General features: G+C 44.9%; 1 protein-coding gene across 2 annotated transcripts; it reads right to left on the reverse strand.

The window, feature by feature from the left end:
- Positions 1–4,975: 4,975 nt before the first annotated feature.
- Positions 4,976–24,018, reverse strand: plekhf2 (pleckstrin homology domain containing, family F (with FYVE domain) member 2). Of its 2 annotated transcripts, none has more exons than XM_070965583.1 (2): positions 23,894–24,018; positions 4,976–6,146 (listed from the first exon to the last, which is right to left on the reverse strand). In XM_070965583.1, exon 2 carries the CDS (start codon positions 6,133–6,135, stop codon positions 5,395–5,397), a length of 741 nt encoding a protein of 246 aa, XP_070821684.1. In that variant the 5' UTR covers positions 6,136–6,146; positions 23,894–24,018; the 3' UTR covers positions 4,976–5,394. The 2 variants fall into 2 exon arrangements, with proteins under 2 accessions (XP_070821684.1, XP_070821685.1); XM_070965584.1 differs by lacking the exon at positions 23,894–24,018 and adding an exon at positions 16,896–16,945.
- Positions 24,019–25,296: the final 1,278 nt, after the last annotated feature.

Below are 25,296 nucleotides of genomic sequence, written 5' to 3' on the forward strand. Positions count from 1 at the left end.
AACCTCCAAAAATTAAACCATCAAACAGCAACAGAGAGGGAACATTAAAATCCATGAGACAGGAAGTGAACGGCTCGCACGAAAAAAACAAAACACGCCCATTTCTCCTTCAGCCGTCCAAACGCGTCCCCTCATTATGTGTCTCCTTGTCAAATCTCAGGATCTGCAGCTTTTCTTCTCTAAGCGTAGTCGAGTCCCGTCGGTCTGACTGTGAGTCTGATGTCGACGTCCGCTCACAAGCTTCTTCTGGAGCTTTCAACAGGCAGGAGTTCATCTGAGACACAGCTCTACAAAAAGCTCGTGAGTGGACGTCGAACGAAACTATGTCCCACATCTGTTGTCTCAGGTGATCCTCATCAGCCCACTGATCCATAAATCACACCAGCAGAAGGTGGAAGCGACAGTTTTTAGCTGCTGTGAGGCTGCAGTGACACAGGTGAGCACAGCGACTCAAGGTGACACCTGGACAGGAGCCCAGCCTGAAAGAGACGAGCTGCACTGGGCTCAATGGGCTGATGGTGACACACTCTGCAGTTCGTCTGTAAATCTTACTGGGAAACATGGACAATCTCCAGTTTGTGAACTGTGACTTCAGCACATGATGGTAGAACTGGGTACTGCTCAGCAGCGGTAGCAGTGGAAACAGTAGTAGTGGTTTAAGTAGCAATACCTCAGTGTAGAAGTACTCTCAGTGTTTGCATCAGAAGTACTCACTGATGCATTCATGCGTTCATCACTGTGATGTTGCAGCTGCTGAAGATGGAGCTAATTCTGTGTTGAATTTACCCCCCTGGGATCAATAAAGTCTTATTTTAACTGCTAACAATAAATCATCATCACTGATTATTGATGAAATCTGCAAAGTAACAAGTAATTAAAGTGATCTGCTAATTGTAAAAGAATTAAATGTAGTGCAGCAATATTTGCCTCTGAGATGTAGTGAAGTCCAAAGTGACATAAAATGGAAATACTGGAGTACTTAAAAGTGTACTTAAGCACTCGAGTAAATGTACTTAGTTACTTTTCACCACAGATGCTAAAATTATTTCTATAACTTCCATTTATCTCAGAAAAAGAGCTGAGCAGCAGGACGAGGCTGCTGACAACAAACCGTCTGCTTTGAATGAATTCATGAACCTGCAGCGTCTTTTCACCAGGTCACATTGGAAGCACCTGGATGCAAACACCTCGTGGTCAGGTGACTATTTTAAAGAGCTGATGGGGATCGACTGAATGCAGCAGAGGCTTCAGAGGTTCGAAGGAGGAAAACGTGTTCAAAAAGACGTTTGAGGAAACAGAGTGTTTGTGACAGGACTGAATCTAACAGTCAAATGTTCAGCTGCAGAAACACCTGACAGACCTCTCAATGCCTTCCCTGTCTGAAGTCACTGTCCTGCACATGCGTGTGTGTAAAACGCTGATTAGAAACCCGGTTACCTGCACACAAGGCCAAGAAATCTTCTGTCAGGCTTCTGGTTTAACACGTTATTTTACTGGAGAAAGTTGACTGTAATCTGTTACTGAGAGATCCACTGAATCTGTCAACAGGAAGACGTCAACGCTGCTGATCTGATGAAGAGTCTTTAACCGCGACAAAACACAGAAAATCCAGATGTGTTCGGCTGGTGAACATCGTCAGAGTCTCTGCTGCATTCAGGAGTTACACATGGCTGCGTGGAGACAGACTTCTACCTTTAATGGTGGTAAAGCTGCAGATGCTGCTGAGATGTGAGGAGGAGGAGGAAGAGGAGGAGGAGGAGGAGGAGGGAGCACAGGAGACCTGAAACAGCGTCATTTCAGAACTGATCAGAACTGTACAACTAGAACAAATAAACCCAAAACACATCTGTACAAATGTACAAAAATCAACAGGATTAAAACATGAAGATTCATTTTAAAACTAACAGTATGAAGCAAAAACAACCTGGATCAAAGTCAATGTGCCAACTTTAAGTGCAATCCACAGCAGACCTGAGGCCGGACTCGGTGCTTCAGGGCTCCTCCATCAGCACCTCGGCCGCAGCGAGTATAAAGGACAGCTGGTTAGTGATCATTAACGCGTTCGTCTCTCCAATCACTGCGTTGCTCTTATCGCAGCAACATAAACATTAACAGCAAATAACAGCGTAAAATCCAAAAAACATAAAAAGAAAAAGATCCCTTTCGTCTCCTCGTTCTGCTGCTTCGAGGAGTTCTTACTGCGTCAAACACACAGACAACGCTCTGACCATTCAGTCAACATGTGGACAAACATCTGGAGACACTGTCCCAGTGGACAGACGGCACTCGCGGACGTCCAGCTGTTCATCTTCTGCAGCAACAACAGATTGTTTTCCCTGTTTGAGCTCAGCTGAAGCTCAAATAAGATGGTTCTCCTCATCGCTGTCTGTATTACAGCTTCATCCCAACATCTGCTCATCAGGCCAACTGAAGGCCCAGAGCTGGTCCAACAGATCCAACCAGAGGCAACACCACCGCCAGCAGCTTCACAGCAGCCGCCTTCGCAGCGCTCACCCTCCATCTGCCTCCTCCTGTCCACGAGGACACGCCTGCTGGATCCCAGCGGTCTGCGGAGGCGGCGTTTCACTTGTGCTTTTCACTTTCACATATTTAGATCACTACAGCCGTCACACCAGAACATCACCGCGTTTAAAACAGAAGCTCAACGCTTTTCTGTTGTGAGCAGCAAACTGAGATTTTAATGCAGCGTTGCATTGTGGGATTTTTAGCAGGTCCACACTCGATGGACGGTTAATGCTTCACATGCGGTGAACAGAGCGATTTCAGTGGCGTCACATCTTCATCTGACACCTGATGAGTGTGTCACACCTGTGCTGCTCAGAGAGCAAATGAGACGAAGAGCTGCTTTTGTGATTCGCTGAGACGCGTCCGTCCTCAGCCAATCACAATGAAGCACGTTCAGACTCTGCTGGTGTGAACTGTCGTTACAAACTGAGCCCAAACATGAAGCAAAATATGCAGACAGAATATGATTTGGACCAGGACTGACGATCCAGATCCGAGCCCTGGGCCTGGTCTAAGAGGATAACACACAAAAACAAAGACTAAATTAATCATTTGCTAAGTTATTAGAAGGTTCTGGCTCCCTAAGCGGACCACACCAACTTAAACGAGTGCTGACAGACACCTTTTTGACACCTGACGACAACAGTGAGGCGTTCTTCCTGTTTGAGAGCGAGCTGAGTCACTGCCGTCTGCATGAAACTCAAACGATGACATGAACATCTGTGAGACCCACTGAACCTGAACGCTGCGTCTCAGCCACAAGCACTTCACCATGTTTCCCCCGAGCAGCCTTTCACTTCCTGGTTCAGAGCCTGATCAGGGTTTAGGTCACCGACACATCATGTGATCAGAAAAGTGTCTTTTCATGGGAAAGTTCTGGTTCTGGAAAAGGAAGGAAGGAGGGGAGGATGGCTGTGTTAGCTTGTGCTGGCAGAGCCCGGGAGACAAAGTTTACGCAGCTCCAGCAGGCGGGAGGAGCAGAGCTCAGAAAGGGTGCGTTTGTTGAGTGACACGACGTGGCCCTCGGGCCTCAGAGCAGCACAGGGAGGGGTCAGGAAGACAACACGCTGGTTTCCATAAACTGTAAACCACCTGAACCACTGAGCAAGTTACGACTCTGAAGCCGGACGAGATCATGTGACTGCAGGTGAAAACACAACGTTTCATCTCATTCACTGGAGCGATGAAGAACCTGCAGCCAGACAGACCATCTGAGCGTTACATGACTTCTTCGTCACCTTCCTGGTCACTGTCATCAAACCACATCTCTCCAGTTCTGTGGAAAAGCGTCCACCTTCCTCCTTCAGGCCTCATCCACTGCAGGAACTCAACGACCGTTCTAACGAGCGGGTGTTTGTCTCGTACTTTTATGAATCATCGCCTGACGTGCAGGTCGTGCATCGGCTGTGACGTGGGTTTACATATGTATCCGTGGAGGAGCGTCCTCCCCCCGGCTTCCTCACCATCAGCTCCTCATCCTCCGGTCCAGGACAGAAACAAGCAGCTGCTTTGACAGTATGAAGCCGAGCAGGATCTGCTCCATTCTGTCCCCCTCCTGCAGCAGGTGAGGCCCTTTAATCTAATGACGCCGATGTACATTTAGATGTGAAGAAACATCTACATGAGGCCCTTTTTCTTCAGCTGTCCCAACTGCACCTGCTCACCAAACGCTGCATTAAAACGATGACACTGGTATGTAAAACACAGGCTCCAGGCTCAGGTAACGGGAAGCTCCTGATTGCGGGTCGTTCAGTTCATGCAGTGGAACATACGCCTTTCAGCTCAATCTGCAAACCGATGCCTGGCTATTTAACAACTCAAACATATCCTGACCCCAGAGTCAGCGTCTGATGGTGGGTTCAGGTGTCTTTCAGGTGTGTGGTAGAGAACGGACTTCTCAAAAAAAGTCCAAATTGAACTCTTCCTGTCTGCCGGCAGGTTGGTAATCTCCCTGCTCTCCCTGCTAAAGCACACAACAACTCCATCCTATGTGAAGCGTTTCAGAGTCAGCCGACCATGAAGTCCCTGTTTTTTGGCAGCCGGGGTTCATTAACAAATAACCTTTTTCATACTGAAGGCTGAGCTCAGCTTTCTGCAAGGCACTGCGTGACGGTAAAGGCAAAAGGTAGAGTTAGTCTCAGAAAGTGGACTCACAAAAGCGTATCAGCGGAGACAAACACTCACTGAGACAAGCTTCAGCTGATTTGTCAAAAGCAACTACATTAGGTCAACTAGAAAAGCTCTGAGTTTAGCGAAAAATCTACATTTTGCTATTTAGAAAAGGGATCTTTCCTTCAGCTCGACATTTCGCTGAAGACATTTACAAAACGGGGCAGAAAAATACCGAACTGCTATTACAAAAAAGCCCTTTTTGGTGTGATACCTGAAGGACAGAAGACATAAAGGTTAGAGCCCAAACGTTTGCTTTTCCCTGCAGACAATGAAAGAAGTGAGACAAAGACGGCAGAAACAGAAGTGTCTGAGCTGAAATTAACTGGGGAGGAGGGCAGAGTCGAGGGGGGGGGGGGGTTTCTCATTAGCACCATTGTGTTCTGTAGTGACTAACTCGGCCTAATTAAGAGAGAAGAGGCGGACTGAGAGGACGCCACGAGGAGTCTCTTTCCCAGAGTTCTTCCAGTCACCCGCTTAGTTCCACATGTTGAATCTCGGTGTTCGGGCAAATGTTAATCCCTGCTGGAACTGGAGGAAGAGTGAAATATTTTGGTTTGAGACTGGAACTCCAAAGTGAGTTAATCCTCAGAGGTGGAACTCGTCTCACGGTGAAGCGCGATTCGATCGTCCGGGAAGAAAAGAAGCGCTCCCTCCTCGACGTGGGGACGAGACGCCGTCGGAAGGACGGTTCGCTCCTCAGTCACTGCTGTCGTCTTCATCGTCATCGTCCGACAGGTTGTTGCTGTTGAACTTTGACCCCGGCCGGCTGATGGAGTCTGAGCGCGGCGCAAGGCTTCCTGACGTCAGCTGCACAAAGCAGTACTCGCAGACGCGAACGGGTTTGGACGACTGGCTGGGCAGGAGGTACTTCTTCTCTGAGCACGGCCCGCAGACCACGAAGCCGCACTTCCTGCAGTGGTGGCGGCGGCTGACCGGCGTGAACTTCACCTTCTGGCAGCGCATGCACACCGTCGCCTCCGAGTCGGGCACCCAGACGGCGGCGTGCTCGCCCGTCGGGGCCTTGCCGCTCTTCTGCAGCAGGTCCTCCACACACTTCCCTATGTGGCTCATCCACTCGGACTTCTCGTTGGCGGTGGCGGCGTAGACCGCGAAGGACTTGGTGGGCGTCTTGATGAGCCAGCCGTTGCGCAGGTCGCCTTCGTCCGGCACCGTGTCAATGGTGACGCTCTCCAGCGGGATGATGTGCTGCTTATTGTACTTCTTCTTCTGGATGACGATGTTGCCGTAGACCAGGATGTCGTTGAAGAGGAAGAACTGGCGCGCCTTGGGCTTCTTGCGGCAGAGTTTGGTGAGGACGCCCTCGCCGATCAGCACGCGGCCGGGGATGGCCAGCGGCTGGCCCGCAGCGCCAAAGCAGCCCTCCACCACCGCGATCCTCTTGGAGTTGGCCTCACTGTTCGCAAGCCGGTCCACCATCTTCACCTCACCTGGAGAGACACGGAGAGAAGAAGGTTTGAGCGTTTTCAGGTTCAGGTTCACAGTAACATGAACTGCTGCCTGCTGAGTATCACCTGCTTTTCTTTGCTTTCATATTAAACATCTGTTCTCTTTACACAGTGTGCTGTTATCCAAGTATATCATGCTAACCTTATATTCACTCCATGTTCCCCATGTGCATCGCCCTGCCTCGACTCTACGTCCGCCCACTGTCTCAAACTATAATTCATACGTTTCATGTTTTCACTGCTTTTTTCCACCTCGGGTTCAAATGGTGAAGGCGAGGAGGTGAGGAGACAGCTATAGAGGCATATTAGGTTCTGCAATAGCCTTAAATAAGAAAACTTTTATGCACCCGTGATGCATTTACATGGTTTCAATTCTCCAGAGGTCATTAAAAAGGCCATTAATTAACCAGGATGCTGAGCAAAGCAGTCAGAAATATGAAATGGGGTCACAGCGTTGCCCGATTACAGCTCAAAACCTTTCCATGTCCTGACCAAAGTGTCCTTCGTCACGTCATACCGTGCTCCTTAACAATGAATCCAAACACAAGGCGCAGTTTTTCTACAATGAACCACGTCCCTGCTCATTGCGCTGCACCTTCAGATGGGAATAAAAACATCAACCAATAAAAAACATCATCTCAGTCAGACCGTCTGTATTTGTTCCTCTACTGGAATCACACATGAAGTCACTATTCCTCTTTCTTTCTTAGAGCTTAGCTTGGACTTACTCTACGACACTCATGTTGATTCAGCATAATTCTGTATGTCAGTGACAGCAGGGGGTTTTGTCAGAGTCCGGCGCAGTGCTCACGCCACATGAAACACAAAACACGAGGGTGATGTGACATCACTGCGTGTGTTTTCATTGTACGTGAAGGTTTCAGTGTCAGTGACTCTTCTGGCGGCGGGTGGAGAGAATTCAACGATGAGACTGAAGAGCAAACAGCAGCAGGTTTCTCTGCTCTGCTGTGACCCTGAAGGCAGCACAGAAGAGCCCACCTTCAGCTTTTCTTACGATCAAAGCGAGGAGGTCGAAGGTCACCGATGACAGAGATGGAAGGGTGCTGGAGCCCTGCGGCGAGTCCGGAGGGTTGAGTGCAGAGTTACGACCTCAGAAAGATGCTCACATGCAGGATGATGATGATGCAGGGTGTAGAATATAGACTTAAACCCATGAGAGCAAACACAAGCAGCATCAATACACACAACCCATCAAGCGACGGTTCATCCATCCACGAATCTTCATTTTCAGTCATCTGACATGAACAATAAATTAAGTCCGGACTGAAATATCCCAGCAGCTGTGCGATGGATCATTCATGACGCTCGAAGGACGAATCTGCTGACATACATGAAGGTGATGGATTCAGATCAGGGTTTCACGGCCCACCATCCCACGATAGTGGACAGGTCCCACGTGTTTTTGTTAATCTACAGTATTGAATTCTACTGTAACAGTAAAAAAAGAAGATGATAATCAAGTTCCAAGCATGTCATAATTCAATATTTTGTGAAATATTAATAAAGAATTTATTCAATCTCAAAAAAACCCTTCTGCTTTCATTCCTTTCATGGTCACTGTAAGTAATAATAATAACAATAAGAAGAAGAATTCTGAGATCAAACTGTGAACATTTCATACCATTGTAATCCTAATACACACTGCTCTCAAATTGTTCTTAAATGTCTCGTTTTCAACAGCCAAAAGTCCAAAAACATTCAGCTTACAAAGACATAAAACAAGAAAAACATCAGATTTATGAGAGAAACGAGTTTGGTGTCTTTCTTTGACAACAAAAACTCCTTTTTAAAAGTGGATTAATTTACTGCCAAGCAGTTTATCAATTCCCTGATCATGTCCCTGACACAATAAACTACAGAAACAGGCTCATGCAGGTCAACCAAACCTCAGTAAATGTCCACAAATCAGATTTGCTGTTTCTTCTTAACGTTCATGACAGGATGTGACTTCTGTTTACCAGTTTTATTTGTGGGTGGACCACACTCGAACAGAACTAAACTAACTGTAACACACAGAAAACAAGGCGTAGGTCTGATTGCACCGTTGGTTTCTTAAGCTAGAAACAATGCTAATGAGGCAGCACCAGCCCCTGCAGCCTGGGCCAGGCTCCCCAGTGATCTGCACACTAATAACCCAGCAGGCTGCTGCTGAGAGCCCCGGAGACGACGGAGGGGCTGCTGACATGTCGGCCCTGTTAGCGAGGGCTCGATGCCCTCCGCTGAAGCTAACCGGCTCCCACTGGCAGACAGAGGAGGACGCAAGGAGCAAAGGCCTTGGAGAGAGAGCGGCATAAATACAGGCTGCAGGCTCCAAACCCAGTAATCAACATGAGACAGAGTGGGAAGAAACAGAAAATGTAAGAAGCAAAAGGACGAGCTTTCTATGCTCTGCTGTGGCAAATGTTTCAGCAAAGACGGAAAGAGAGAAGAACGGAAACCTGAGGGCAAAAGCAGCCATCGCAGTACACAGATTTAATCTATAAAACAAAAAAATCATAAAATTCATCACTTTGCCAACCAACAGTCCAAAAGAAGCAGATATAAAACTTACAATAACAGAGAGGAGAGAAAGGCAGCGTGGCTTTAGCTGTTAATCTATATCAAAATCTGCACTGCGCCACTGCAGTGATATTGTGGATTTTCCTTAAGTTCTCCTAAAAATATCAGCTGTATTCTTACGTTCTTGGGTGGTGCCACGGTGTCTTTTTAAAGCTCCCACTGGTTTATGGTCTTCTGAACCACCGTTCGTTGCATGTGGACTATGAGCAAGCGCTTGAAGCTACACATTATCATTTCCCTTCTGCAGATCGCCACGCTTTACTGAAACAGAGGAATGAAGGCACGCCAGAGAGACGGCCAGAGGAAGGCCGTGTGATTTACCCGCCCCGCTAAGGGTAAATCAAGAGTTTTCAGACATACAGGACGGTCACAACGAGTCTACTTTGATGTTCACAGCCATCAGACGAGCTAGGAAGTGAAGGATGCTTCATGTTCGGGATACCAACGTTTGATTTCTATCAAAACCAGCATTTTTCTTTAAAAGACAAAAACCCTTTCAGAAACAAGAGTTACAGAATTAGCTGTCACAATCAATCCAAAGACTTCTAGACACTGAAATGGACAGACTGTATTAACTGGGCTCAGTCTACTCTGAATGAGCTAATCGGCTAATATAATACTTAGGGCTAAAATCTGTAATATGATGTCCAATCAATGTGTATGACAAATGAAAAATGATGAAAAATTAAAAATGTCTCCTTTATGGTGGCTGGAGACACAGTGGATATTTTTCTATTGAGGAAAGCTTTGCCAGCCACGCCAGAATGTGCCAACAGGAGTAGTATCTGTAATCATTTAAGATACTTCCCATTAGTAATCTTGATGATAAGCTCAGTCAGCTAAGTCAGAGCGGCGGGTAGCAGAGACAAACTTCACAGCCAGAAGTAATTATTCATTAGTATTGGGTTGGCAGTTGGTGTCGGTGTCCCACCTTAGGGACTTCTGTGGGGCAGATGGAGGGCGCCGGATGAGCTCTTTACGCTGGCATCGCCCTCTGTGGAGATAACCTTTACCAGCTGCTGCGTCATCTGAGACGACAGGAGCAACAATCATCCAGCTGTGGCCTCGCGGACCGACAGATGAGCCAGGTCGCAGCAAAACGGTTCACGCATCACCCAACAAACTGGTCGCCAGGGTTAGAGCGTGACTCTGTGATGAACAGAAAGCGTATTTTACGGATGTGTTATTTCCTAATAATTCAGGGAAAGCTTCCAGGAAAGAACTATGTGGTTTAGTAATATTATGGAGCAAAGTGCACCAATCGCACATTTCTATTTTACCTGCTTTAATCTCAAATCACATTCCAGGAATCTTTGCAGGAAATTATGAAGAAATTACTAGAAATTTTCACACTTGTAAAAAAAGGTTAAATCAAACTATTACTTTCATTATCAATTATTCTGTCCATTATGTTTTTTAATTGGATTTGGAATAAAAACCCAAAGATTTGACATTTCACAACGAAAAAGAAAAGCAAATCCTCCAATAAAAAAAGCTGCAATCAAAGAATGTTATCAACACTGCTCCATGTGGACCATTCGTCACGTCTAAAAATGACTGCTGAGTCATTTTCTGCCTATTAACAGAGCGATTAAACGACTCAGCGTAAAAACGGAAGCGTATGTTGTTCTGAGACATTTCTGCTGGACTCAAACGTCCCTCCTGTAACTGCCCTCACTGTGTGCACTGGTTTGAGGAGCCTCCCAATGACAAGAATGGGACACTAACGAGGCAGACGACTGTCGTTGACACCCGAGGGTCGCACCCTACCCCGCCTTAATGGGGGATCGTTTGCCTCACAATAGAGTGATACCATCCTTGGTTTTGGGGGTTGGCCTCACTCTGAGGATAAATACTTGAACCTAACACCATTTCATTGGACTAGAGCTGTCCTATCTAGTCCGGTGTGCATGAACTGATGAAGCCTGCTCGGATGAGAGGCGAAACGTCTTCCAAGACAAACTGACAAAGTCCAGTTGCGATCGATTGAATGCCCTGAAGCCTGGTTTGAAAGCACCAACATAACACCGTCTGCTGGGTGAGCTTTTTCATGCTGTAGGCATTCATCTGCTTTTATCCACCAAAATGTGCCACAAACACCACCATGCCTCCATCACACACAAATAATAAGAAGGTGCAGCAAGCAAATCAGACAGCAGGGCACAAACTGAGGGGCTATTTCTGTGCGTGGGCAGTTTCGGTGATGCTCGGCCGAGCTCGTTGTGCTGAATGCCAATGCGCTCTGGCTGACTGGCGGTGCTACCTTGGGTTACAGGGACAGCGGTGGCTTTGGATAAACCCAATGATTAATTCATTAGGAGCACTGCCCTCTCTCTCAGCTTACAAGGTCCGCTCATTTACTGCCAGGACTGAATGAGATTAAACCCTCTCTCTCCAAAACACAGGAAAAACAAGTGGAAGTGCAGCACTCTGCTCCCCATCTCCAACAGATGGGACGTAAACAGAGGGTGTAAAGCACAAGAGAGGTCACAGCCGTTGTCCTTTTGAGGAGGGGACAGACCAAACTTTGAGATCTGTTCCTCCAAAGACTCCGTGGTTGAGAGGAGGTCACACGGCTCAGGTCCTACCAATCCCACCGCGTCCTTCCTCAGCATCACAAGAGTTCAAACCTTTCCCCACACTGGAAAGGGTTTATGGTTGTGCACGAACTGCAGCTTGGGAGGCTATGAACGAACAGTGGCTGCCATAGCTGGCATGCTGAAGAAGGAAAGTACACTTAAGGGCTATAGTGGCAACAGATATACCACCGAGAGACCACAAGAACTGATCACTCCATGATGACTGAGAGTGAAGACAGCATGGAGGCTGAGAAAAGACTTGTAAATCTCACTTTCTTTAACAGCGACTGAATATAAAAGCAGTAATTGCACGGCAGTAATCTCCTTTCAGTAATGAGACGAGGAGCGACAGCAGTTACCTGGATGGACCTCCAGGTGTGTATTCCATCATGCCTTTACATCACAATTCAAACCAAAGGATGTAAACACAATTACCGCGCAGAATATAATTAAAGCATAACACAGGCTGACGATGAACAATACAGTTACTGTTCATTACCAATGAGGAGTTAACTGGTGATAAAAAGTATGTAAGTATAAACCCATCTTAACTTCCATCTCATGATTTCATGACACCCTGAAATTATGCAGTGAACCAGCACTCTCATCCTGGCATCAAAAAGCAGAAGCGCCACAGATCCATTTAATCCAGAGAAAAACCTGCCAAGTCAATGACAAGGAAGACAGTTCAAGCCACCAAATCAGAGTCTATAAAAGACGACGGGGTCTGTGAAAGGACGTTCGTGAAACAGCTGCTGGCCCACAAACGTAAAGAGGACGCTGGTTTTTCCACTTTTCACCGAGATCTACACTCAAACCTCAGGCGGTACCACAGTGGGAAGCCTTGGAGGGAGGGGAAGCGATGAGTCAGACGCTAAAGGGAGAGAGTGATGATGACAAAGAGGAGCAAAGAGAGAGAGAAAGAGTTTCTGTAGGCTGTAAACAGCAGCCGCAAAAAACAAGGCCACCCATTTATCCTGAGGGGGTGAAGTGAGGGCAGACGCTGGATGAGGCGGTGTCATTGTCATGCCTCTTCTGTTGGGATGTTTCTGAGTTTAAGCGGCAGGATGCAGGCTACAGAGCCGTGACAAGCAATGAAAGCTGTTCTCAAACTGATCCATAGCAAACAAATGACCACAGAAGGATTTCCTCTCAGGTTAAGACCCTAAGAGGGCCCCCTTTGTAACTTCAGGTCTGCATCACCTGGCACATGCAATATTTTGTTCTGTTCTGTCACTGCAGCCGCTTGAAAAACTGAAAGCCTACCTAAACCACACATGCATAAATTAAGGAGCACAGCACCGACGCGAGTCGAGCAGACCCTGGGATAATTTGACCCGATGCAAAATGTGGTCAACCCGAACGGACCCTGAGAGAACACAAACATGTGCAGCAGCAGGTCAATTAAAAACAACTGCCGCTGTCATAACAAGCAGCAATATTAATGCTGATGTCCTGAGAACCATGAATAATTTATTTACATGCTTCAAAGACTCATTTACAGACATAATTTAAAGTCTTGCTTTCACCTCCTGCACCAACAGTAAAACACTCTGCGGCTCGCTGGATGACAGAGAGACAGAATTATCTGTGAAACACAGAAGGTTTGAGGACAATTCAGAAGCAGAATCTGAAGTTTATGCAGATTCCTCTGGATCCCTGAGAGGACACTGGTAACAGTATTTAATAGCTGAATTCATGGCAGAGAGCGTCAGTAACTCTGCTGTCACTGCAGAAACTCACGCCAAAACAGATATGCCATCAGGTCTGAAGCAGCCTTCGGACCAGGACAGAGACACAGACCCCATTCACACCTGGTACAGGACTGCGCTCTCAGTATCTCCACTGTGCCTGCATTGTTGGATCTTAATATGCAACTTAACTGGTCAGGGTGAGGTGACTGATTTCTCAACACGGCGTGGTGACGTCACGTGTGGATCTATTTCTGAATTAGCAGGAACTCTCTGTGATGTTTTACTTTCTTCAGAATGAGCCAGCCATTGGAGATATGCAGTCATAAATCAAAGTATCTGACACCCATTGATGGTGTTACATGACGCGACAGGAGATCATCAAAGTTATCATGGATGTCTGAACCAAATTTCATAGTGGACCCTCCAGGAAGGTCTTTCCATGGCTGCAGGTCAGTCCGCTTCAGCTGTGTGATGTGTGATGGCATGTTTCCTCTACAGCCTCAGAGCAGGGCATCGCCACGCCGTGCTGCTGCGGTCCGGCTTGGCAGCAGGGCTGACCAGACCCAACCCATGCCAGTGTCCTCCCCCAGTCTGCTGTTGCTGCTTCACATTAAAAGGTTTCCCCTGATGGACCAACAGGATGCTTTTATTATGAAGAACTTACAGGAAATGCAATGTGTTTGTTGCCAAGTTAGCGGAGCTTCATTGGTGGTGCTACTCTTCAGGTTTAATTATCTAAGAGGTGGACTGACAGGCCGGCAACTCTAAAGCAAAACTCGTTGTGTGGCTTTCCCACAGCTGCTGCTTTGGTGTAAGAGAGGAAGCATTATTCCAGCATGAGGCGAAAAACTTTCTGTTTTGTGATTCATGATGAAGCACCCAGCACCTGATCAAGTATCTCTGGATACTCACACCCAACCTGACTGGGATGAAACAGGACAGTCCTCGATAACACAGTGAACCTCCTCTGACAAGTCCTTATCAGCTCGTGGTTGACCTGAATACGCCAATGTGTCAACAACATCCTGTCAGTACACGAGGATTACACAGCCACCGTGTGAGTATGCACACAGATAAAAGGACTGGAGGCTAATCTGTTGTGAGAGGTGATGCTATGAAAGCTGAACCATTGGTCCCACCTATTAACTAACCTGCAGCAGCATTTTTAAAAGAACTGAAAACAAGACATTTTCTGCATTGATGCATTACAGTGAGACGATACATAACAAAAAAATGAAATGAAAACGAAACACGATTAGTGTACTGTTGGATTACCAGCACTATATTTAGTGCTGATCACAATATGTGCAGCCTAGCAGTTAGTGCATAACAATAGTTCTCATCATCTATCCAGTTTCAGATCGGCTTGCATTGCTTTTATTGCACTGGTTAACCCTTCTTCCTGTAGCCCAGAGCACTGAATTTCATTTCCCAGTATCTGGCTGCTGGCTGGTGGTAATTTCCCACTCTTCATGGGAAAATGACGCATAGCTTTACCACTCAAATCTTTAATTAAACATGTAATATGACTACTTTGTGTGTCACAACTATAACCTGAGGGAAAGGTTCAATTAGAGGGTCTTAAGCTTCAAGTAGGTCTGGGAACTTCTGAGTGACACATCGAGACAAGAGTCCTTATTGAGGTCAGGCAGATACCTATATTTGGTATCAAAAAGTCAAAGGTTTGCAGTACATTTTGTAGACATTGACTCCCAGATTAATTCTAGTTTCAGTCCTAGAATATGCTGGAACTGACTCAATCAAGTTGGACGAAGCTGCTGCAGAGGTGAGAAAACTACAAACAATTTACTGCCAACGTATAAGTCAACAGGGGAGGGTGTTTGAGACTAATAGGAGTTTGGATATTAGTATTACTTTAACATGAATTTTAGCCACAGGTGGCACATCACGGACATTCCCCGCTAAATAAGTATAATTTGCTGTTATTTCCTTCCCTAAAGTTCATCTCTGGTGTAAATGAGATGCTTTCCACCTGCAGTGAGGACAGATCAAGTTATATCTGAGAGCAGCAAAACTTTCCAGACATATGAATGTATTGTGACAAAGGTCACGGCTCCACGTTGTCTCAGGCTGTCCTCAGGTACACAGGAACAGTGAAAACTGTTTTCTCAGCCCGTTACAACCACCTCCAATCATATTAACACTCTACTCTCAAGAGCTCACAGGGCGGAAAGAAAATCAAAGGTGCTTAAATAGATTAAAACCCACAGTGATCTGGGGCCAGAGCTGTAATCAGAGTAATAACAGACCAAACCCAAGAATAAATGACACTTCAGCTATACTCAGACATTAATTTCTGCCAAACAGTCCACGCTCTCTTTTATTCTGAAATGTCAGGCCTGTAAGTTTAATACTAGCTGTAAAAAGGGGATAATTACCTGGGTTATGCTACCTTAATAGCCCCACAAGGACTGCATTATTTCTTCCAAATGAAAACTGCTCAAATTAAAACAAATGTTCCATTAGACACACAGATATTTGCAAAGATCAACGCACAATAAAAATTCTTGGAGAGCAAGAGCAGAAAGTCATTAATTATTTGACCTCACAAAGCTTGGAAAAGAGAACTGACCTAAACACTCGTTTCCAGCGACTGCTCCCTCCTGACCTCAGCTGTCTTCAAACACACCTCCCCGACCAACACTCCTTCCCTTTTAAGGTCACACGCCGACGTCAGCAGAAATACTTCCTATTGGAAGTTCGGTTGTTAACCGAAGAGATGCTTTCAAAACTTTGGTGTCATAGTTTCAACATCTTGTGCGCTGATCTGTAGAAACAAGCCAAACAGTGCAGTTATCCAGCAGCAGTCTCAGGGTTTGTTTCGTTGAGATGATAGTTTAGAGCTTGAACAGGAACTCATTCAGTCCCGATTTCACTTCTGTCCTCGCTGTCAGCAGCCGGGATGCTTTAATCATCACTTCAACAAGTTCAAACAGATTAAGTGTGAGAGCCGAGCAATCGAGCTTACTGATCAGTCAAGTACAGGTTCAAACACGCTGAGGATTCCCAAGAAGATGATCGGGTGTGATCAATTAAACACTAAAACAGCAACAGTAACCAAGGAGCACGACAGAGATAAGTCTTTCTAAATATACCGTAACTCTGAAGTTCATCCAGCGCTTCCTGCACATAGATTACTCTTAGGAAGCCGGGCCAAGCGCATCAACTACAGGTGTTAAGATCAACTGATACAACACCTGATGCAAGTGTCAGAGATCAATATATATAAATATACACACAACAACAGATCCAAGCAAAACTCTGAGTGAAATTCGATGGGGTTGCAGTAACATGACGGTGCAGCACCTGCCTCTCAGGTGAGGACAGAGTAACTGTTTTCTTCTGGAGGGTTTTCATGGCCATTTCTCTGGAATGAAGATGTACACAGGGCTACTGATGATGACAAGTTTGCTTTAGATAATGAGAATAGTGAAGCTAGCTCCGATGACATGAGCTCTGAACGGGCAGCGATGACAGTGTGAGATTTCCACGGTACAATACTCGTCTCAGAAAATGCGACAAGGAATCAGGGTTTGTACAATTATTATTATTATCACTTCGAATGACCTTTAAAGGAATGATAACAGATGGTTAATGTTGCTAAATATTAAGTCCTGACAGACATGAAACTTGATAGAAATGTGAAATTCTTTTTAAAAACACAAATAAGGTAGAATTCAATACCGTAGATAAGCAAATGGTATGATAACGTCAACTTTCATACTACAGTGCAATGTGAAACCAGACCAGGTTTACTGGTTTCACACATCTCTAGCTAGGACCGGTGAGGGAATCGCATGTAGTTACCTCAACTGCCTCGACCTCACTGCTGTAAATGTGCATGTAGATTTCCTCACCAAATTTCCAACCAGAGAAGCCAGAAGATCTCACAGACGGCGCGCTTTCCTGGAAAACCTCAGCCTTCAGCTGTTGTGGCTGTAAAGAAGCAAAGAGGTGCCAAAACTTCCAAAAACTGATGGGTGTCCGTCCACGCTGAGCCAGTGGACAAGCAAGCGACTGTGGCTTCATCAGGTAAAAAGACTGAGAGTATATAAGGGTTGGTTGAAAACACAGCCCTGCATAGTTTTTGACCACTGGTGGCGCTACGAAGCCGTCAGTGTCAGAGCACCTTTAAGATATCAGCACATAAAGCCTTTAAGGGTTACACAGCATCTGACAGCATCTACCTTTGCAGCTGACATACACCTCATCAAAATTCAGCTACCCGTCAGGGCCACAGCGGTTATGACGATACCACCAACATGACGAGAACTTTGCTTTATCAGCCTCTGAGGTGGAGACTGATGAGTGACAATGTTGAAAATAGCCTCACTACTCATCTCCTTTTCAGAAACACTCATCCAGCGAAGCCATCTCCACTGAAAACACCTGCTCACAGCGACCTCCGCTCTCCATCTCCATCCTCCGTCTCAGATAAAACATTTTATGTAACCCTGACCGTCCTTTCCATTTCAATACGTGGGTGGATCACGCCGCCTTAACAGCCACTAAATCTAAAGCGTCAACGCATTGATTTATGTCACACAATCCAGGCGGCATGTTTTCTCAAACCTGCCGAGGATCCTTGTCACAAATATGTTGAAATATGTAGGTTTCGGTCAACAAATCTACCCACATTAGCCATTAATGAAGACTCTCACACTCAGAGCAGAGCGCCAAACATCATGTAGCGTTCATATTTGAGTCTGAATGGCTCAGTGGGCACTGAAAAATGAAACCTAGCGGCCAGCGTAACCTGCTTCCTGTTCTATGGTTTAAACACACCGTCGACCTGGAGCGGTGCAGCTTCCAGCTCAGTGTGTGCTGGTGGTGCGCAGTCAAAAGGGGTCTGACAGGATGGAGTTTCTGAGGAATGTGCTCCGAACAGGCCTCCATCTGTTTCCCTCGTTCTGCTGAACTCATGCATGCAGCAGATCAACCTTTGAGCCTTTCCAGTGCAAATAAAGCCAACAGGGAGCAGAAAGCTATGACCTGAGTTTTTCCAGCGCTTCACAGTCACTTCAGGGTGCTTCTGCATGCACCATAAAAACAAATATTTATAAATCACTTCAGCTAAATCCCCCAAGCCCACCCACTCCTATTCTGTCCAGAAAACAACTGGAGGCTATAAATTCAGTCCTACAGGTAATCCATAACTGTGAGGAGTGTTAATGTCAGAACAAGAACTTGAACATTTAAAGATGTTCAATGTTTTATATGAACGACAGCAACTGTTAGCCATTTCCACAATCTATTCACTAAAATATTCACACAAATAATGACAAACACCTGAGTTAAGAGCTCTAATTTGACATGCAGTCCATTAAGTAGCGTCTTGCCCTGCAGCATGTGTGTGAATATTCAACCCAGGTGTTATTTTCAGCTCAATACAGGAAAGTAAGCTAAGATTTGTTCATAGAGCACTTTCAAAAGTGCTCCAAAATAAAAGCACTCCAACATTTGGGGGTGTTTTGAATAAAAGACTGACAGATGTGGAGTTACTTTTTCTAAACATGAAACTTTAATGGAAATAACTGGAGCAGGTGAGAATAAACAGTGTGATCAAGTGCATTTAAACCTGCACTGAGCTCAGCTGTTGACTTTAACGCAAGACAGGAACTGCTGTCACGTGTCCAACCTGTCTGTCCTGATTGACCTTTCATCTGCTTGTGTGTCTATGGTGGGTCACTTGCTGCTCTGTGCTCATGCTACCATGGAAATACTAGATTACAAACCAGTGTCAATTCTGCATAAACACACAGATTACAGGTAGCCTCACTCTCACTGCTGGACACTGAATACTTTGGTGCCCCAGAGGCAAACATCAGCCTCAGTGAAGCAACATCAAAAATCACAGACATTAAGCAGCCCAAAATTAACATTTCCCCAAAAGCAAACTGCAAGCACTGATTGATTACACGTTCACAATTTATCTGCACGGGGGGCCACTTAGAAAAGGTTTTGTAAAAACTGAAATGGCCCCTGACAGGACAAAGCCGGCTTAATATACTGACTCAATCTTTATTTTCAACAAATGCTCTGATTGGAGAAACAGCTCCTTTCTAGCTCCTGCTGTGGTATCAAACCATTAAAAACACTGAAATATGAAACACCTGCAGTGACGTCAGGGCGCTTCACACTTTGAACCTGACTCTGAATTTTAAGTGACTGCTGTTTTTCATTGTCTGTTTCTTTCTTATTATTATGGTTTTTCATATTGTAGAGGGAGAGTTTGATTATAAAACTACTTTTTCAACCTTTTCACAAGACGACACTCAGCATTACAGAAAATATCTCAAGTTACAGATAACAGTCGATTTTATTTCCTGACTTTTTCAAATGATCTTTTCTATTTGAGATCTTTCAACCTGATATCTGATTGGCTAACTCTTCATATCAGCTTAGAGAGTCATCGTGTGTGACTGCAGTGCTGCGTTACAGTCACAGTTTTAGTGACTCAAACTCATTTTTCAGACAGGTGTACTCATGTCTGAGGTGGATTTCCTGTCACTACATTTCTGGTTCTGTAGAAGTTTCGATAGGCTGACATATCACACCTTCTTATCTCATTTCCTGCTTTGATTCTTTGATTCTGACTTACTTTCCTCTCATTCGTGCCTTCCTGTGGCTCTGAACCATCTGCAGCTGCATGGGGAAAAGTTATCTTACGAGAGGAAACAGGTAGTTACTCTGAGCAGTACAGCGAGGTGTGCCTCAAGGAAGCGGTTCAGGACCTCTTATGTTTTTAAGTTTTATGACTTAACTTTTCAAGTTAATTAATTAACTTATTGGGGGGAGGGGGGAGGGCATTAAAAAACAATACTAGGTCTTGTGTGTTTTGGTTCACGGTACATCCATTTTGTTGAATTAAATAAAATCCTGTTCATCAGGAATTCATTAAAATTACACCCTCTGCATGCTCAGTGCATTCTTCCACCACGTGTGCAGGCTTTCAGTCAAAATGATATATCAGTTAACCAGCAGGTACTAGCCCAAGCAAGAGAAGATGCTAACATCTTCTGCTAGTTTTTGCTAGCTGGCTGTCATCATGTCAGATGTAGGTGGATTTAGCATGCTAACTGTGAAGTATTCATTTATCTATCTGCCTTCATTCTTGTTCAGTGAGACATTTAATTAAAGTTCAGTTAAACTGCTGATTTTTTGATTCCTATTATACAACTTTCAACTGTGTCAGCTTCAGATCTGGTAAAAGGTTTGTTTCATCTGCATGTGACACAGTAAACATAGCCGGAGCCATGCTCATGTCTGTCCTTCAGCTGAAGTACAGTCATACAGTAAATACAGACTCACTGATGAAGATGTATGCACACAAACAGCCGCTCACGGTGGATGACAGATCTGGAATTAAATACGAGGTTGCATTTCTTATTTAAAGTTCAGTCGTGTCACAGTTTGGTTGCTTCGGTCAGATTGAGCATCTTCTTCAGAGATGCTCAATCTGAATCATAAGAATAAATGGGATCGTCCCATTGCAGATCAGCAGTTAACGTCAAACTATAACCAACAGCCTTACCGTGCTCATAATTTACAAATAAAGCTGTTTTATAAAGTTAACTTACATGTGAATGGAAATGATAAATGACAGTAAAAATGCATAGAAATGTAAGTAACATTGCATACATGCAAATACAGGAAAACCTGAGCTTCAGCACTGCTTCGTCTTCAGACACGACACCAGACCCTGGATTTAATCTGAGCTGGTGCATCCACAACTCCAGTAGTAATTCAGTCTGTATGAACATGCTCATGGGTTTGTGTCTGGAAGGCTGCCGGTTTGCTTCCACAACAGCTGGATGGCGTGTGGCCGGTGGACTAAACTGTGGCAGTTTCCAGGGGTGAATTCGTGCTACGGGGTCAAAGTGCTCCGACCAAACAGTTTGTGGACTGTTTGGACATCAGTGTTGGACGCCTCCCACCGAGCAGAGAGCAGACAAACTACAGTTACAGAAGTGTGACATGAGGCCATGTGAGAAAGAGGGAAGTGAGCTGTGAGTGAGTTGAGTAACGGCTGAATGTGACCAGATATGAAAATGAGAAGTGTACACATTGAAAGTAGATACTGACTGTACACACTGCGTCTTTACCGGGTCTGGCACTCATTGCCCAATCGGTCTGCTCGATATCTTTGGATTGGTACTAGTTCCTGATTGGTCAGAACCCTATTATGTTATATTGATTCATTAATTTAATACACAGCATTTTCGGTGTATGAACCATGCATCAGATTCAGAAAAAATATTTACAAAACCAATGAAGCTGATGAGCTGAAACATTAAATATACTGACTTTGTGCTGTTTTCAGGTGAGTATAAGTCAAAAAGGATCAGTGAGTTATCACATTCTGTTTTATTTATGCTATATTTAGCTCCAGTGTGACAAATCAAGCGCTCCCTACTCCCATGTAATCTGTTTGTTTACCTGTGAACTACCTGATGTGACACACGGGAAGTAACCTGCTCTTCTCATGCTTCTAATCTGCATCCATTCATAAACAGAGACATATTGGATTATGTGCTGGCTGTTGGATTACCCAGAACCCAGGGAGGTGGGGGTTATAACCTGTCAGGTAGTGAATTTCCCTCCAACTCGCCCTCTTTGGTTCCGGCAGAACGAGTTTTACCACGCTGAGACACAAAGAGGAAGAAGACACCTCTGCTGTCAGACTTGGCAGCAGGACAGTCATTGCCTTGATCAACAACTTGAACAGCTGATTAATGACTCGATAGATTCACCAGCTGCTCTGGTCAGGGGCTGGAAATGGAAAGTGACAATTTCATTTCCTGGGAGTCAATAACCGGAGGTTCCCTGTTAGTTTGTCATTTCCATCTGACTAAGCTGATGGTAATTTCCCACCCAGAAACAACTTCGTGCCAGCCTCCGACTTTCAGTTCTCCTAGAAATACAGTTTGAAACCCAAAAGACCAGCTGCTGTGCACATGACCCTCCAGAAAGCATCAGGTTCAGGGTTCAGGCCACAATCTTCTGGGGTTTGTATTGTTCATCGGACAAAAAAAGCAAGCTGGATTTCAGAGAGCATCAAGGTTTCAGCCTCATTAACAGTCTCATTAACTGAACGGTCACAGGTCCGACACACACTATAAACCAGACACCCGAAGCTTAAACACGAACTGCCTGAAACACTGACTTTAACTCAAACCACCACCATAACCAGGTGTAGTTCTGTCACTGTAAATCTGTCTGAGTGCAGCAATTTCACTACAAGACCTGTCATGTTGGACACGGCCTGATTACCACCCCAAACACCTCCAGCAGCTAATGACACGTTTGATGAAGACACGTTTTCTACCAAGATCTCACTTCAGCCTTGTCTCTCCTTCAGAGATGCTCCATCTGACCGAAGCAACCAAACCGTGACACGACTGAACTTTAAATAAGAAATGCAACCTCGTGTTTAATTCCAGATCTGTCATCCACCGTGAGCGGCTGTTTGTTTGCATACATCTTCATCAGTGAGTCTGTATTTACTGTATGACCGTATTTCAGCTGAAGGACAGACATGAGCATGTCTTCTTGAACTGGGGCGTCAATACAGATTCATTTGAGATCATTTATTGATTATTAAAAAAACTGTTCAGTCAACAAAATGTTGAATGAAAAATTGACAAAGCAGAAATTCTCACATGTAAAGTAAATGAGACGACTGAAAATTTGATTTCCTGCTTCTCAAACTGTGAAGATGTGCTGCTTTTTTGTGGTTTGGGGTTATTGGTAGTTGTGAAAATCTTTGCGTTTTGGACTGTCAGTCAACCAAAACGTGACATTAAAACAGTCCATCAGTTCAAATAACTATTAAGAGACACTGAATGTAACAGTGCCTTCAGGGCACGCTGGACAGGCTGTAAATATGCGACTACCTGTTGTTCTGAAAATGGGTACAAATGGCAGTTTCACAGCTGATGTGTGCAAACGGTTTGGCATTCCTGTCTTAAACTAAGAGGCGAATTACTGGATGCAAATGGATAATAAGCTTACAAGCACCAGGGCAGAATACATGTGAATGAACCTTGACCTAAAAGGCACAAACACCAGTCATCAGACCAGTGTAAGTCCTGCAGAGACGAGACAAAGCAAACTTCCCCTTCAGAGGAGGAAAGTTTCAGCAGGGTCACACCTTCACCTCCACAAGGCTGCTGTGAAAGAGGCAGGACCTCTGACGAAAGATGTTACCTGTGCAGGGAGGTACAGGTGGGTGTGGTAAGCCCACACAGATACTAAACTTTGAACCACTTTGGGAAGTTCTTCATGTTAATCATACACGAAGCTAATGTTGTACAATATGAGGACAGCTGGATAAATGGCGCGTTTAAGTCCGTCCTGACCTTCCATAAATAAATCCACCACAATGACTTTATCCCACGGGCTTTAACACAGGAGGCTCAGCAAGCCATCATGAGTTTATGACGTCCTTTATATTCACACTGCTCGCCCACAAAACAACTTCAAGTCTCCGCAGTGAGTTTTCAAGTTATCGCCCAACTTTAGCGAAGTGGTGTCAACTGGCAGCGTTAGCCAGTTAGCACCGAAGTTAGCATGAGGAACACCGCTCATTCGGTGCTACTTGTGCCGAAGCTAACTCAACTCTGCGTGTTGGTTTTTGACCCCACGCACACACCATCTGTCTTATCTCCAAGTTTCTAACTTTAAGAAAGTCGAAGGAGAGGTCTTATTGCGCTAAATTAACCGGCTAGCGTCTGTTAGCATGAATGGGAAAAAGTAACGTTAGCAACAGCGCACGACATGAGCTTTAGCTAGTTTTAGCAAAGTGTGACAGAACATCAACAGAAGCAACTTTTAAATTAGAAAAACTACATACCCGACGGCAACTCTGGCTGTCCGACAACTGCTGCAGTGACCTGAAGCTCAGTTGTACTCCAGAAAATGTCAGTGAGGCAGTGACTCCCCCTCACAGACCGCTGAATCCGCAGACAGCTGGAAACTCCGCCGCTGCCCCGAAAATAAAACAACAATATGGCAGCGGAGCGCCGCGCTGCCTTCAGGGCACGCTGGACAGTCTGTAAATATGCCAGCTGCTGCGAAAAGCTGCCCAGTGCAGGAAAGATGAAAAAACATTCTTTGTTTAGGGACACTGAGTTTACAGATAGATAGATAGATAGATAGATAGATAGATAGATAGATAGATAGATAGATAGATAGATAGATAGATAGATAGATAGATAGATAGATAGATAGATAGATAGATAGATAGATAGATAGATAGATAGATAGATAGATAGAACACATTTTTAATAACTTTAAACAGCAAATATCACAGCCCATTCAAACAGAATAAACAGACACTTAATTATTACAAATAATAATGATAAAAACGGCTGAAATGACCATTTTATCTGGTAATTATTCCTGAATTATCATGAATTATGACTTACTCTAGTTTGATGCTTGATTCAGCATGTCACAGATGCTTTACATAAAAATATAAAAACATGAGCATGTACAAAAGAATATAATAAATAGAATACAAAAAGACTCACATAGACTAGATAAATCACAGACACAGTAACACACATACACTAATGAACCAATCATAATCATAAGACCAGAGTAGCTAAATACACCATCACCAGATGTGGATGTGGGCGTACAATGTGTAAACAGCCTGATGACCTGCAGAGAAATGTGCTGAGAGACAAACGATGAAGCACAAAATTCAACTTCTGGTCTAATTTTAAGGCTGATTGCATTCATCCCTAATGTTTAATCAGTCAGCTTTTCTGTCACCTGATTCCTACTGTCGTATCACTTTTCAGGGGGTAATAGTACTTAAAAAAAAGAAAACGTAGTGTCAAATGTAGGGCACAACATTGTGAAATGCACCAAATAAGAGCATCTTTTTATTACATAAGTCATCGTGTTAGAACACAGCTCGTCACTGTCCGATCAAACTCACAGGAATGCATGTGTGCAAAGGGATTAATGTCTTCAATCCTTCCATCCTGGTGAAGTCGGACGAGTTTCAACAAGTGACATGAACCAACCACTCTTCTGTCTGATTGCTCTTCTCACAGGCAAACTGGTTGTTCCCGCGTGCAGTGAAGGCAGCATGAGCAGGCCAGAGGCTGTGCTGTTGGGAGGGGACCCGCTTCTGTCTCTCAGCAGTAAACAGGACGGGGCATGCTGAGGATCACCAGGCAGATATGCACCGTCACCCAACACGGGAAAAGGATTCCTCTTCTTCACTGAAACACTTTCTCTGTC

Source organism: Chaetodon trifascialis, chromosome 7, assembly GCF_039877785.1.
Source record: "Chaetodon trifascialis isolate fChaTrf1 chromosome 7, fChaTrf1.hap1, whole genome shotgun sequence".
Taxonomy (NCBI): domain Eukaryota; kingdom Metazoa; phylum Chordata; class Actinopteri; order Chaetodontiformes; family Chaetodontidae; genus Chaetodon; species Chaetodon trifascialis.